The 13,772-nt window shown below is 38.9% G+C and overlaps 1 protein-coding gene across 1 annotated transcript; it reads right to left on the bottom strand.

The window, feature by feature from the left end:
• Positions 1–12,625: 12,625 nt before the first annotated feature.
• Positions 12,626–13,555, bottom strand: LOC124524727 (olfactory receptor-like protein OLF3). Its single transcript, XM_047097115.1, has one exon. The coding sequence runs from the start codon at positions 13,553–13,555 to the stop codon at positions 12,626–12,628; it is 930 nt and encodes a 309-aa protein (XP_046953071.1).
• Between the last annotated feature and the right edge of the window lie 217 nt (positions 13,556–13,772).

The raw sequence follows: 13,772 nt of genomic DNA, 5'->3' as shown, positions 1-13,772 counted from the left end.
TGAGCCACCCAGGTGCCCCTGTATTTACCTTTTATTAGGTGAAAAAGTTCCCATCTATACCTAGTTTTTAGTGACCTTTATAATGATTAATGTTGAATTATATTAACTAGCTTTTTGTATATCTATTAAGAAGATTAACTGGTTTTCTCCTTTTGTCTGTTAATATAATGAAAGGCACTGGTTTATTTTTGGATGTTGAACCAATGTATGTTCCTTGCATAAACTCCCCAAGGTCATGATCTATTATATTTTTGTAAATTACTGAATTTTGATAATACTTTATTAGAATTTTTGTATGTCTGTTCATGAAGTTTAACAGTCTACAGCTTTCTTTTCTTTTAATGCCTTGGTTTGGTCTTGGTGTGAAGGTAACCCCGGCTTCATAAAAATATGTGGGCTTTCCTTCTTTTCTACATTCAGGAAGAGTTTGTGTAGAACTAACACTATATGTGTTCCTTATATGTTTCATAAAATATATTAGTGGACCTGAAGTTTTCCATGTGGGAAGATTTTTAATTGTATATTCAATTTCCTTCATAGATGGTAAGTTTGCATGTTACCTACTTCTTATTTTTTTAATTAAAAAATATTTTTAATGTTTATTTATTTTTGAAAGAGACAGAGTGTGAGCAGGGGAGGGGCAGAGAGAAAGGGAGACACAGAATCCGAATCAGGCTCTAGGCTCTGATCTAAGCTGTCAGACACACTGTGAGATCATGACCTGAGCAGAAATTGGACACTTAACCAACTGAGCCACCCAGGTGCCCCAGGTTACCTATTTCTTCTTACAAGGACTTTGATAGTTTTTATTTTCAAGAAATTTATCTGTTTCATCTAAGAAATAATTCTTCTTGAAATGATTGATATAAATCAGTTAAAAATATTGCCTCAGTATTTTGTCAGTGTCTGATGGGTCTATAGGAATATACCCCCTTTAATTCTTGGTATGGTTATTTGTGTTTTTCCTCTTTGTTTCTTGATCAGTCTGGCTTGAGTCTTTTCAATGTGATTAAACTTTTCAAAGAAACTACTTTTAGTTTCATTGAATTTTTCAGTTGTGTTTTCTGGGGAATTCTTAAATTGTTTTTTGTTTTATTTTCTTCCTTCTGCACTCTATGCACTTAATTTGATCTCTTCTGTCTAGTTTCTCAAAGTGATGGCTTGAGTCATTGACCTGAGACATTTCTAACGTAAACATTTAATGATTAAAATTTTCCTCTAAGCTCTTTTTTAGCCGACAGATAAAAGTTTTTATACACTATATTTTCTTTTTATTCAATTCAAAATATTTTTCTAACTTCTTTTGTGATTTCTTTGACTTACAGGCTATTTAAAAGAATGGGGTTTCATTTTCACATATTTGGGGTTTTTCTAGAGGTCTATTACTTCTGATTTAATTCCATTATGTTTGAAGAAAATACTCTGCATGATTTCAATTGTTTTACATGTACTGACATTCATAGTCTTCTGTTACCAGGTGGGATGTCCTAAACATGTTAGGTCAGGTTTGTTCAAGTCTGCTATATATTTACTGGTTTTTGTCTACTTGATCTAACAAATATGAGGAGAATGATGTTAACATCTCCAGTAATAGTGGTGGATTTGTCTTTTTATTTCTTATGTATCTATAGCTCTGTTATTAGATTATTAGAATATTAATGTGCTCTTGATCAATCAATATTCTTATCATTGTATAATGTCCTACTTTTTCCCTGGTAATACTCCTTATTCTGTTGATTAGTTCATTTGATATTAATATGATCACTCCAGCTTTCTGATTTTAGTATTGCATGGTATATACATTTCATCTTTTTACTTTGAATCCATTTATGTCTTTATATTAAAAATAGATTGATTTTAGAAGACATATACTTGGGTCTATTTATCCTACATGATGTCCTCTGTCTTTTAATTACTGTGTTTAGGCCATTTTAATTTAATATTATAAGTAACATGCATTTAAATCTATCAATTTTCTACTTGCTATTTTTGTCTCATTTTTCTTTGTTTCCCATTTCTGCCTTTCTGCCTCTCTACCTTTCCATATTAATTATCTTAATTATTTTTACACTTATTGGCTTATTAGTTAAACCTCTTTCAAGTGAGCAATAATTTCTTTTTGGCTAACATACAGTGTATACAGTGTGCTCCTGGTTTGGGGGGTAGTTTCCTGTGACTCATTGCTTACATAAAACATCCAGTGCTCATCCTACAAAGTGTCTTCCTCAATGTCCATCACCCATTTTCCCCTCTCCCTTGCTCCCCCTTCAACCTTCAGTTTGTTCTCTGTATTTAAAAGTCTTTTATGGTTTGCCTCCCTCCCTCTCTGTTTGTAACTATTTTCCCCCCCTTCCCTTCCCCCACAGTCTTCTATTAAGTTTCTCAAGTTCCACATATGACTGAAAACTTATGATATCTTTCTCTTATTTCACTTAGCATAATACCCTCCAGTTCCATCCATGTTGCTGCAAATGGCAGGATTTCATTCTTTCTCATTGCCAAGTGGTAGTCCATTGTATATATAAACCACATCTTCTTTATCCATTCATCAGTTGATGGACATTCAGGCTCTTTCCATAATTTGGCTATTGTTGAAAGTTCTGTTACAAACATTGGGGTACATATACCCCTATGAATCAGTACTCCTGTATCCATTGGATAAATTCTTAGTAGTGCAATTGCTGGGCCATAGGGTAGTTCTATTTTTAATTTTTTGAGGAACCTCCACACTGTTTTCCAGAGTGGCTGTACCAGTTTTCATTCCCACCAACAGTACAGGAGGGTTCCTGTTTCTCCACACCCTCATCAACATGTGTTTAACAATCAACAATTAACAATTGAATTAACAATTCAGGCACTCTGACCAGTGTGAAGTGGTATCTCAGTGTGGTTTTGATTTGTATTTCCCTGATGAGGAGTGAAGTCGAGCATCTTTTCATGTATCTGTTGGCCATCTGGATGTCTTCTTTGGCAAAATGTCTATTCATGTCTTCTGCCCATTTCTTCACTGGATTGTTTTTCAGGTGTTGAGTTTGGTAAGTTCTATATGGATTTTGGATACTAACCCTTTATCATATATGTCATTTACAAATATCTTTTCCCACTCTGTCAGTTGCCTTTTAGTTTTGTTGATTGTTTCCTTGGCAGTGCAGAAACTTTTTATCCTGATGAGGTCCCAGTAGTTCATTTTTGCTTTTAATTCCCTTGCCTTTGGAGACATGTCAAGCAAGAAACTGCTGCGGCTGAGGTCAAAGAGGTTGCTGCCTGTTTTCTCCTCTAGGGTTTTGATGGTTTCCTATCTCACATTTAGGTCTTTCATCCATTCTGAGTTTATTTTTGTGTATGGTGTAAGAAAGTGGTCTAGTTTCATTCCTCTGCATGTCGCTGTCCAGTTCTCCCAGCACCATTTGCTAAAGAGACTGTCTTTTTTCCATTGGATACTCTTTCCTGCTTTGTCAAAGATTAGTTGGCCATACATTTGTAGGTTCCATTTTGGGTTTTCTTTTCTATCCCATTGGTCTATGTGTCTGTTTTTGTGCCAATACCATATTGTCTTGATGATTACAGAAGTGAGCAATACTTTTCAAAGAAGTTTCCACAGACTAACTCCTGCCTCCACAAATACCCTGGGCAAGTCAGCACAGTGGAGAGTAGGGTTTATTCTTGAAAGCCACTCCTGAAAGTCAACCAGTTTGAACAGCATTAACTACACTATAAATTGGAGTCACTATGTGTGACATTAAAATGTATCTCACTGAATTCAAACTAAATATACCTATACTGGTTTGATTACTGTCTGCCCTCCCCTACCCCCACCAAATATATGTGTGGAACCTTGGAATGTGACCTTATTTGGAAATAGGATCTTTGCAGATGTAATTGTTAAAAATCTTGAGATGAGGGGCACCTGCATGACTCAGTCAGTTAAGCATCCAACTTCAGCTTAGCTAATGATCTATGGTTTGTGGTTTCAAGCCCTACATTGGGCTCTGAGCTGCCAGCTTCCGGAGCCTGCTTCCGGTTCTGTGTCTCCCTCTCTCTCTGCCCCACCCCCGCTAGCACTCTGTCTTTCCCTCTCTCTTTCAAAAATAAATAAACATTAAAATTTTTTTTAATCTTAAAAGATATCATCCTGAGTTTAGAGTGAGCCCCAAATCCAATGACTAGTATTTTTATAAGAAAAGAAGACATAAAGAGCCACATGGAGAAGATGCCCTTTTGATGACAGAGGTAAGCAGGGATGAGTTATACTGACACAGTCAGGCAACACTGGGGGCTACCAGAACCTGGGAGAAGGGAGGATTATTTCCTAGAATCTGCAGAGGGAACACGGTTCTACTGACATCTTAATTTTGAACTTCTAGACTCCAGAACGGTAAGAGAACAAATTTCTGTTGTTTGAAGCCACCAAGGTTTTGGTACTTTGTTACAGAAGACTTAGGAAATGACTATAGTACCTCAACTCAATTTTCCCTTAGCTGGATCCCCAAAATTCTTACAACCACTTGAGCACCAGCCAGTAGGGTAGTGTGACAGATGGAAAATCAGAATGGAAAGTGACATCAGCTCAACCAATTGCAGTTAAAATTCCTAATTTTGAAAAATTTCATTAGGCATATTTTACAAAAAAAAAAAAAACCCACATAGCCCTGTACACATAGCCCATGCAAGTAAGTGGTTCTGAAGTATAAACTTCTTTAGCTTTATGGTAAATCTACTTCTGGATGTGAGAGAGGAGAGTCAACCACCAACTCAATGTCCTTGTGATGACCTCAGGGTATATGTAAGGAATGATCCTACAAGTGGGATTGGAATCTATGCCAAGAAAGAGGGGAATTAAGACAGAGTGGGGGAGGGGGTTGGTAATGGATGAGGAAAATGTGATAGAGTTAATGTAACAGGGGTCAGAGTGGGGTCAAAAATTTATTGGAGTTATACCAGATGGTGTGAACAGGAAAAAAGAAATAGGGGTGAGTAGTCAGACAGTGGGGTGCTCATGTGGAGGTGTTAGAGGGAGTGTAATTATTGGTAAAGGGAAAAGACTGGGATTCAAGCACAGAAGAGGGTGGCTGGACATCAGTTAGGGAACCAAAACACTGGGAGGAGATAGGCAGTCAACTGAGAGGCTAGGACGCTGAATGATCCACATAGACATTGAAATGTTCACATGCATGATGGAATTAGTGGTAAACCAGGGTAAAATGAGGAGATTGGAGGGTAAGTGAAGACAAAAAAGATGGGGTGATGGTATTATAGTCTGGTAGCACATGCTTCAGAGGAGCTTGAGTCATTTAGGCAAAAGTAAAGAATACTGGTATGGAAGTGGCAGATCAAGAGAGATACTCTCCACCCTTCTACCCAATACTAGAGAAAAAATGGGAGAAAATGAGTATGTATTTGAGAGAACCGAGGGGAATCAGAGTTCTCGGGGAAGAGTCAGGTTGGAGTTCAAGCAAGAAAAAGAAAAAAACATTCAAAAAAGATACTCAGACTATAGAGTATTTTGCTGATAATGGAGCATGAGTTTCAGGGGACAATTGGGGAAGATTGTGGTATCAGAAGAGGTCAGTATCCTGATCAGACATGTAGGCCAAGTTGGGATAAGCACCCAGGTGATGGATGTCCTGTGAAGCATGGACTTCCTGCACAGCCTCAGATGAACAGGGAGGTGAGGCATGAAGGATGTGCTTGGGACTGTCTCTTCAGGGAAAGTGGTTAATCAGAGTTAATTAAAGCTTCTTTCTAGACACAGAGCTTTACCCAGTCTTCATTCTCCAAGGGGGTAGCAGCTTCATTCCATACTTACCACCCTGGTCTTTAGTTCTTCACTCTCAACACATGGAATTACAGTTTTGGAAACTTAATTTTACACTTAGAAGGTTCTGGCTTGTTGCCTGTTCTATCACAACTTCACCTCCATGTCCCTGGTTTTATTTTTAAGCCATTTTTTGTTACCTGAAGTTGCTTTCATGTTTTTTCATTTTAACTGTTATAGTCTTTTTAAAAATTTTATTTATTTATTTATTTATTTATTTATTTATTTATTTATTTATTTTTGAGAGAGAGCGTGCACGTGCGAGTCTGGGAGAAGCAGAAAGAGAGGGGGAGAGAGAGAATCCCAAACACACTCTCCCTGCCAGCGCAGAGTGCAACGCGGGGCCTGATCTCACAAATCGTGAGATCATGATCTGAACCAAATCAAGAGTCAGACACTGAACCGACTGAGCCACCCAGGCGCCCCACGTTATAGTCTTAATGCAGGAGGAATGGGTAATAATTTTGAGTTCTTGCATTCATAAATATGTATTTGTCACTATTTAAAGATGAATGATGTCAAGAGAATTAGAGTCCAAGCCACAAGCTGAGAGAAACTTGCTGCAAAAGAGACATCTGATGAAGAACTGTTACCCAAAATGTACAAGGAGCGCTTAAAACTCAACAGTTAGAAACCCAACAACTCAATTAAAAAATGGGCCAAAGACCCTCACAGACACCTCATCAAAGAAAAGACACAGATGGAAAATAAGCTTTGAAAAGATACTTTGCAGCACATGTCATCAGGGAAATGCAAATTGAAACAACAATGAGATGCCACTACAGACCTATTAAGATGGCCAAGATCCAGAATACGGACAACACCAAAAGCTGGTGAGGATATGGAACAACAGAAATCCTCATTCACTGCTGGTGCAAATGCAAAATGGTGCAGCCACTTTGGAAACAGTTGGGAGACTTCTTACAAAGGTAAATATTCTTTTCATACAATCTAGTAATCATGCTTCTTGGTATTTACCAAAGGAGGCAAAAACTTATGTCCACACAAAAACCTGCACACAAATGTTTATAGCAGCTTTATTCCTAATTGCCAAAATATGAAAGCAAGCAAGATGTTCTTTTGTAGGCAAATGGATAAATAAACTGGTACATGCAATTATTCAGTTCCAAATTATTATTCAGAATATTTGGAATAGGGGCGCCTGGGTGGCTCAGTCGGTTGAGCGTCCGACTTCAGCTCAGGTCATGATCTCACGGTCCGTGAGTTCAAGCCCCGCGTCGGGCTCTGTGCTGACAGCTCAGAGCCTGGTCCTGTTTCAGATTCTGTGTCTCCCTCTCTCTCTGCCCCTCCCCTGCTCATGCTCTGTCTCTGTCTCAAAAATAAATAAAACATAAAAAAAACCAGAATATTTGGAATATTATTCAGTTCCAAAAAGAAATGAAAAGATATGGAAAAAATATAAATGTGTTGTTCCTAAGTGAAAGAAGTCAGTCTGGAAAGGCTACATACTGTATGATTCCAAGTACAGTAAAACCTTGGTTTGCAAGCATAATTTGTTCCAGAAATATGCTTGAAATCCAAAGAGCTTCTATACCAAAGTGAATTTCAAGAACTATTGGCTCAGTGGTTGACATTCAGTGTCACAGACTGCTCCCATTGCAAGACAACGCTCTGTTTATCAAGTTAATATTGATTAGAAATGTTTGCTCATCTTGTGGAACCCTCGCAGAGTAAGTTACTCACAAACCAAGGTTTTACTGCATATGACATTTTAGAAAAGACAAAACTATGGAGACAGCAGAAAATCAATGGTTGTCAGGGATGGGGGGAGAGACGGATGAAAAGATGGAGTATGGAGGATTTCGAAATCAGTGAAACTACTCTGTATAATACTTTAAGAGCAGACAAGTCATCATAAATTTGTCCAAATCCATATAACGTACTACGCCAAAGTGGACCCTAATGGAAACTACAGATTCGGGACAATGATGTGTCAATATAGGTTCATAACAAATGCCCCATTCTGGCGGGTTGTGTTGATAATGAAATTATGTCCATGAGGGGACAGGGAAGATATGGGGGAATCTCTGTGTCTTCTGCTCAATGTTACCGTGAACCTAAAACTGCTTTAAACAATAAATCCTATTTTAAAATAGTGAATAATGCCTCCATTTAGTAGAGAATTTTTCTTTACTAACATTTACTCTCAGGATTCTATAAATAGATATTTTTCCATCACCTTCTGTCATCTAATATTGCAAAGACTAATTCTAGTCAACCTGACTTCTAATCTGGCACCCAGGATTCCCACCTCTTGGTGCCCTGTAGAGTCCTCTTCCCTTGATTATTAATATGATGCAACTTCACTCATGTGATAATGGTTCACTACATAGAAAAGGGGATTTTGAAGATGCCCCTACTCAGTTTAATTCTATCTACTCAAAAGAAAGATTTTTCTGGGTGAGCCTGACCTAATCAGGTGCACCTTTTAAAGGTGTCCAGGCTTTCCTGGGAGTCAGAGCTTCAAAACAGCAGAGATTCTTCTGTAGCTCTTTTACGAAGCAAACTGCCATGCTGTGACAGGCCCGACACGTGTAGGAAGGCCATGACGGTGACCTCCCAGAGCTTATTATAAACGGTCACCAGCTAATGACAATCAAGATAATGGGTCCCTCAGTCAGACAGCTGCAAGAAAATGAATTCTTCCAACAACAAGTGAGCTTGGAAAAGGACCCTGAATCTCAGATGAGATCATAGCTCCAGCCGACGCTGTGACCTGAGTCAGATCCTAAACAGACAATGCATTTATGCTGTGCCTGGACTTTCCAACCAACAGAAACTTTGAGATGATAAATTGTGTGGTTTTCAGCTGCTAAATTTGTGGTGATTTGTTACACAGTAATAGAAAATACACTAGCTTAACATTTTCTAAGTGGCCCTTTTGTTTTGTTTACATTCTAGATCTTTATAAACTTTCACTATACTTGAAATTCAGTTATTTCACCAATACATCTATAGGGTTTTTTTTTTCACCTTTCTTTAATTTATAGGTAGGTATATGGTGAGACCCTTTAATCCAGAGAATCGGTGTCTCCTTTATTTAAGTGACGTGTTCATGGATTACAATTAATGATGGGAAAACTAAATAAAGTATCACTTAAAATGCTAAAAACAAAGCAAATAATTTGAGTAGTTAGTGGTATTTCAAGTAAAAGACCCAAGAAAGAAACAGGCCTACCTTTAGAGAAAATGACCTGATATTAATGCACAGATAAAAGGGGTGAGACAAAATGTTAGGCTAATCTTCTCATCAAATGAAATGACCTTCATGTAATAAAGGAAAGAAAAAGCAGCACGAGAAAATTCCTTCCTATGATGCACAAAAGAACGAACTAGCTATTTTAAATTAATTGCATTCATCCAGATCCTGAGTTTTATGCTAAGGTTCTAGAAAACTAGTATATGCTGTTTCATAGCCCCTTTTCATAATCTATGAGAATAGGACCCATACCAGGAAGTTAAGGACAAACAAATGTAGAGTATTTTTATTTAAAAATTTCCAAATTATCAGGAGGATGGATTTTAAAACACAGGAATATTAACGTGGAAAAATTCTAGGATTAACTATCAAGCATTGTTTGTGAGCTTTTACTAGCCTGTCGTTAGCACTCATTAGGAGCAAACTGAAGTTCATTAAGAACAAATAATGTCATGAGAGGCCACCTCCATGGCCTTGCTAACTTTGCTTTCAATATTGATAGCTTGGTGGGTTGAAATAAAAAGGTGGTGTTGTTGTTTTTGTTTTGTTTTGTTTTTTTTCAATGCAATATATAGGTAGTTTGGGTCAGACCAGAGCTGATAGGCTGATAAATCAGAATGTGGGGTTAGCATTTGTTATGGCCTTAACTGTCCCACCAAAATTCATATGTTACAGTCCTAGCCCATAGTACCTCATAATGTGACTGTATTTGGAGATAAGGCCTTTAAAAATGTAATTAAGATCAATGAGGTCATATATACAGGCCTTAATACAATGTTACTGGTGTCCTTATAAGAGGAGAAGATTAGGGGTGCCTGGGTAGCTCAGTCGGTTCAGCTCGGGTCATGATCTCGTGGTTTGTGAGTTCAAGCCCTGCATCAGGCTCTGCGCTGACAGCTCAGAGTCTGGAACCTGCTTCGGATTCTGTGTCTCCCTCTCTCTCTTGGCCCCTCTTCCGCTTATGCTCTATCTCTGTCTCTCAGAAATAAATATAAATTTTTTTTTAATAAATTAAAAAAAGAAAAGAAGATTAGGGGGTGCTTGGGTGGCTCAGTCAGTTAGGCGTCCGACTTGGGCCCAGGTCATGGTCTCACAGTTTGTGGGTTCAAGCCCCGCGTCGGGCTCTGTGCTGACAGCTTGGATCCTGGAGCCTGCTTCAGAATCTATGTCTCCCTCTCTCTCTGCTCCTCCCTCGCTCACGCTCTCTCTCTCTCCTTCAAAAACAAATTTAAAAAAAGAAAGAAGATTAGGACACAGACGTGCACATGCAGAGGAAAGACCATGTGAGGGCACAATAAGGAGACGGGCATCTGCAAGCCAAGGAGAGAGGCCACCACAGGAACAACGCTGTCAATGCCTTGATCTTGGACCTCCAGCCTCTAAAACTGCAGGAAAATAAATTTCTGCTGCTTAAGCCACTCTGTCTGTGATGTTTTGTTATGGGAGCCCTAGCAAACTAATACAGCATCTGTTGCTTACTAGATGTCTTCAAGGAAGGCTGGATAGACCACTCTGTGAGCATCAAAGAATGTCGGAGGAATGTCTTTGCTGCCATGGGATGTTCAGTGTCACAGAAACAGATACCCAGACTTAGTCTTTGATTTTCCCTTGGAAAACAATTTCACTATAGTTGACTTACTCTGTACTAATGTCATGTTCAATCATTCCAGGCTAATGGTTGACCACTAGCCAGTCTTTTCCCTCCCTCCTTTCCCCTCTCCCTTATTTCATCCTCAAGAAATGTATAGAGCTCTAGCATAAAAGACGGAACTAAATTCACTGGGGATCTCACAGCTGTGCTTTGAAGAACATGCTCTTGAGAAACTGAAGACATTTTGTGACTAAAAGATGAGTCTAGAGGCATAGGCATTGGTTGTGATATGGGAGGTAGGTTTTTACTTCACCTGACACCCATCCTTGCAGGGGTTCTGGAGGACCTAGGATTTAGCACAATCTAAAGACCTTCAGGTTACATATTAACATGTCTGGGGATGCTCAAGATATGGGCATAGGAAGTACAAGAATAGACCCCACTTTTAGATAATATCAGATGGAGCTCAGAGCATCAAGAATTATTATTATGTAGGGGCCCCTGGGTGGCTCAGTCAGTTAAGCATCCAACTTCAGCTCAGGTCATGATCTCAGTTTGTGAGTTCAAGCCCCACATTGGGCTCTCTGCTGTCAGCAGAGCCTGCTTGGGATTCTCTCTCTCCGTCTCTCTGCCCCTCCCTTGCTCACTCTCTCTTTGTCTCTCTCTCTCTCAAAAATAAACGTTTTTTAAAAATAATTGTTATTATGTAAATTTAGCACACTTATATGCAACAGCAGGCAAGGACCAGAATATAACAGTTAAAAAGGTATTTGACAAAGCCTTATTATATCCTTCTAGATAAAATGATTAAAATATGCTTGAATAATTTATTTTAAAGTAGATTTAAAAGCATACACAAAATGTGTTCAATAAAGGTTTTCAATGTGGAAATAGGTTCACAGTGATATCTAGTTAACATGTACCACTTGGTAATTCTTTTTATAACTGTTTCTGTTTATAATGTCTATGAAACAGAAAGAGAAAGTAAACTCCTGGAATACCTTTGAGAATCAAGATTCAAAATATTCTTGGTAAGTTGGTGTGACATGTGAAAATCAATAATAACAATTAGCAGAGCTAAATATACATATCTTCATTTTAGTTTTTAAAAAATAAGAGTTCCATGGGTATGGAGATTTTGTAAACAGTTTATAGGAAACAGGTCTTGGGAATTAGTTAAATAAAAAACTACAGCTCTGAATAATTTTGGAAATAATAGTGATGTTTGTTTGAGAAAGTAATGTCACTGAATTGTACCCTTAAAATGGTTACATTGGTAAATTTTATGTTATATATATATATTTTGCTACAATTAGAAACCAAAACTGTAGTGAAGCCACAGATATTTGGCATATTACAAGCAGATTTGATTCTTGAAAAGCAGATGAGAGCCAACATACTGGTGTGAACAAATATTGTGTCGTATATTATTTATTTCAGAATATCATATCACACTCTATATTAAGGCACAAATTAAGTGTTGAAAGTTCTAAAACTGACATCATTTGAGAAAGGGTTAAAGAAACCATTTGTAATTATCCTGGGGCAAATAAGGCTGTTCTACAAATAAATGGAGTCTTGTCATGTAGAAAGAACAGACATCCTCCGTTTTGTTCCACAGGTAAAACAGACCTCATAGGTGGCATTCGTCTCTTTATTTATTCCATGCCAGGTCTGCTGGATGGAGCTGCAGATCATTTCTTTATACATTAATATACTAATAAAATAAAAAATGAGCAGATGAATTCTAAATACCACTGGATACCTGAGAGAAGACAATCTAAGGAGAGGACCTCTCTTGGATCACTGACATGTGAATTATCTGGCATTGGCCTATATAAGGAAATGTATTACTCGGGTAGAAGGATGCTTTCTCCAAATGCAAGGGCATATTAGTCAACTTTAGTTTAAGTATGGGAGTCCTGTCTACCCTCAGCTGATCTCCTTTTTGGTTTTGATGATAGATAACAAGAAATGCTTATAATCTTTACTCTTTATCTCAGAATTTCTCTAGAACCTTTTGGAGAGCAGCCATAACTTCCTTATTCCTCAAGCTGTAGATCAAGGGGTTCAGCATAGGTGCCACCAGAGCATAGAATAGAGCAACCATCTTCTCCTCCTCCTCTGAGGAGGCTGACCGTGGCCCCAGGTAGGTGAAGATGGTAGCCCCAAAGCACATACAAACCACAGTGAGGTGGGAGGCACACGTCCCAAAGGCTTTGCTACGTCCCTGAGCAGAACGAATATTCAGAATGGCAGCAACTATACGAACATAGGAGAACAGAACCAGGAAACAGGGAAGCATGATCACCAGAAATCCTGAGATGGCCACCATGACCTTGTTGAAGGAGACGTCCACACAGGCTAGCCGTAGCACTGCTAAGGTCTCACAGGCAAAGTGATTAATAACACTGTGACACAGGGGAAGCCGGAAGGTAATGATTGTCTCCATCAGTGAATTGGCGAAACCAACCACCAAGCAGCCAGAAGCCAGCCCCAGACACAGCTGTCCATGCATGATGACTGTGTAGTGTAGTGGGTGGCACACAGCTATATAGCGGTCATAGGCCATGGCTCCCAGCAGGAAGAACTCAGACCCACCCAGGGCCAGGGAGATGTAGAGCTGGAGCACACAGCTGTAGAATGGGATGGACTTCCGGGCTGAGAGCAGGTGGGCCAGCATTTGTGGGGCAAAACTGTTTGAATAACAAAGGTCCACAAAGGATAAAACACTAAGGAAGAAGTACATGGGGTTATGAAGCCTGCTGTCCAGTCTGATCAGAAGAAGAATGAGAACATTTCCCACCAGAGTCACCAAGTACATGGTCAGGACCAGGACAAAGAGGACGACTTGCATCTTCCAGTCACTGGACAACCCGAGTAGAATGAACTCCCTCACCCATGTCTGGGTTTTATTTTCCTGGCCCATGAGTTTCTGAGGACCAAACTCTAAAGATGTTGAAAAAACAAATTATGAAAACTCAGGATTGAAAAGTGGCTTTTAGACCATATGGAGAGCTTACCAATCTGAACTTCAGTTCTTCTAGAACATCTCAGCCAAATCATCATCCACACTCTGCTTGAGCACATCCATATGAGGAGCACAATGGGATCCAGCTGTGCAGCTGGAAATCAAGGAGAAAAGA

This window comes from Lynx rufus, unplaced genomic scaffold, assembly GCF_022079265.1.
Source record: "Lynx rufus isolate CCGP_SWC_20201006 ecotype Redwood Valley unplaced genomic scaffold, mLynRuf1.p SCAF_4, whole genome shotgun sequence".
In the NCBI taxonomy this organism is placed as follows: domain Eukaryota; kingdom Metazoa; phylum Chordata; class Mammalia; order Carnivora; family Felidae; genus Lynx; species Lynx rufus.
Note: the sequence above shows the minus strand (reverse complement) of the source record. Positions and strands in the feature narration are given on the sequence as shown.

Excerpts from the sequence above, each read along its gene's own strand:
- LOC124524727 (XM_047097115.1), bottom strand. The coding sequence starts at position 13,555 with ATGGGCCAGGAAAATAAAACCCAGACATGGGTGAGGGAGTTCATTCTA.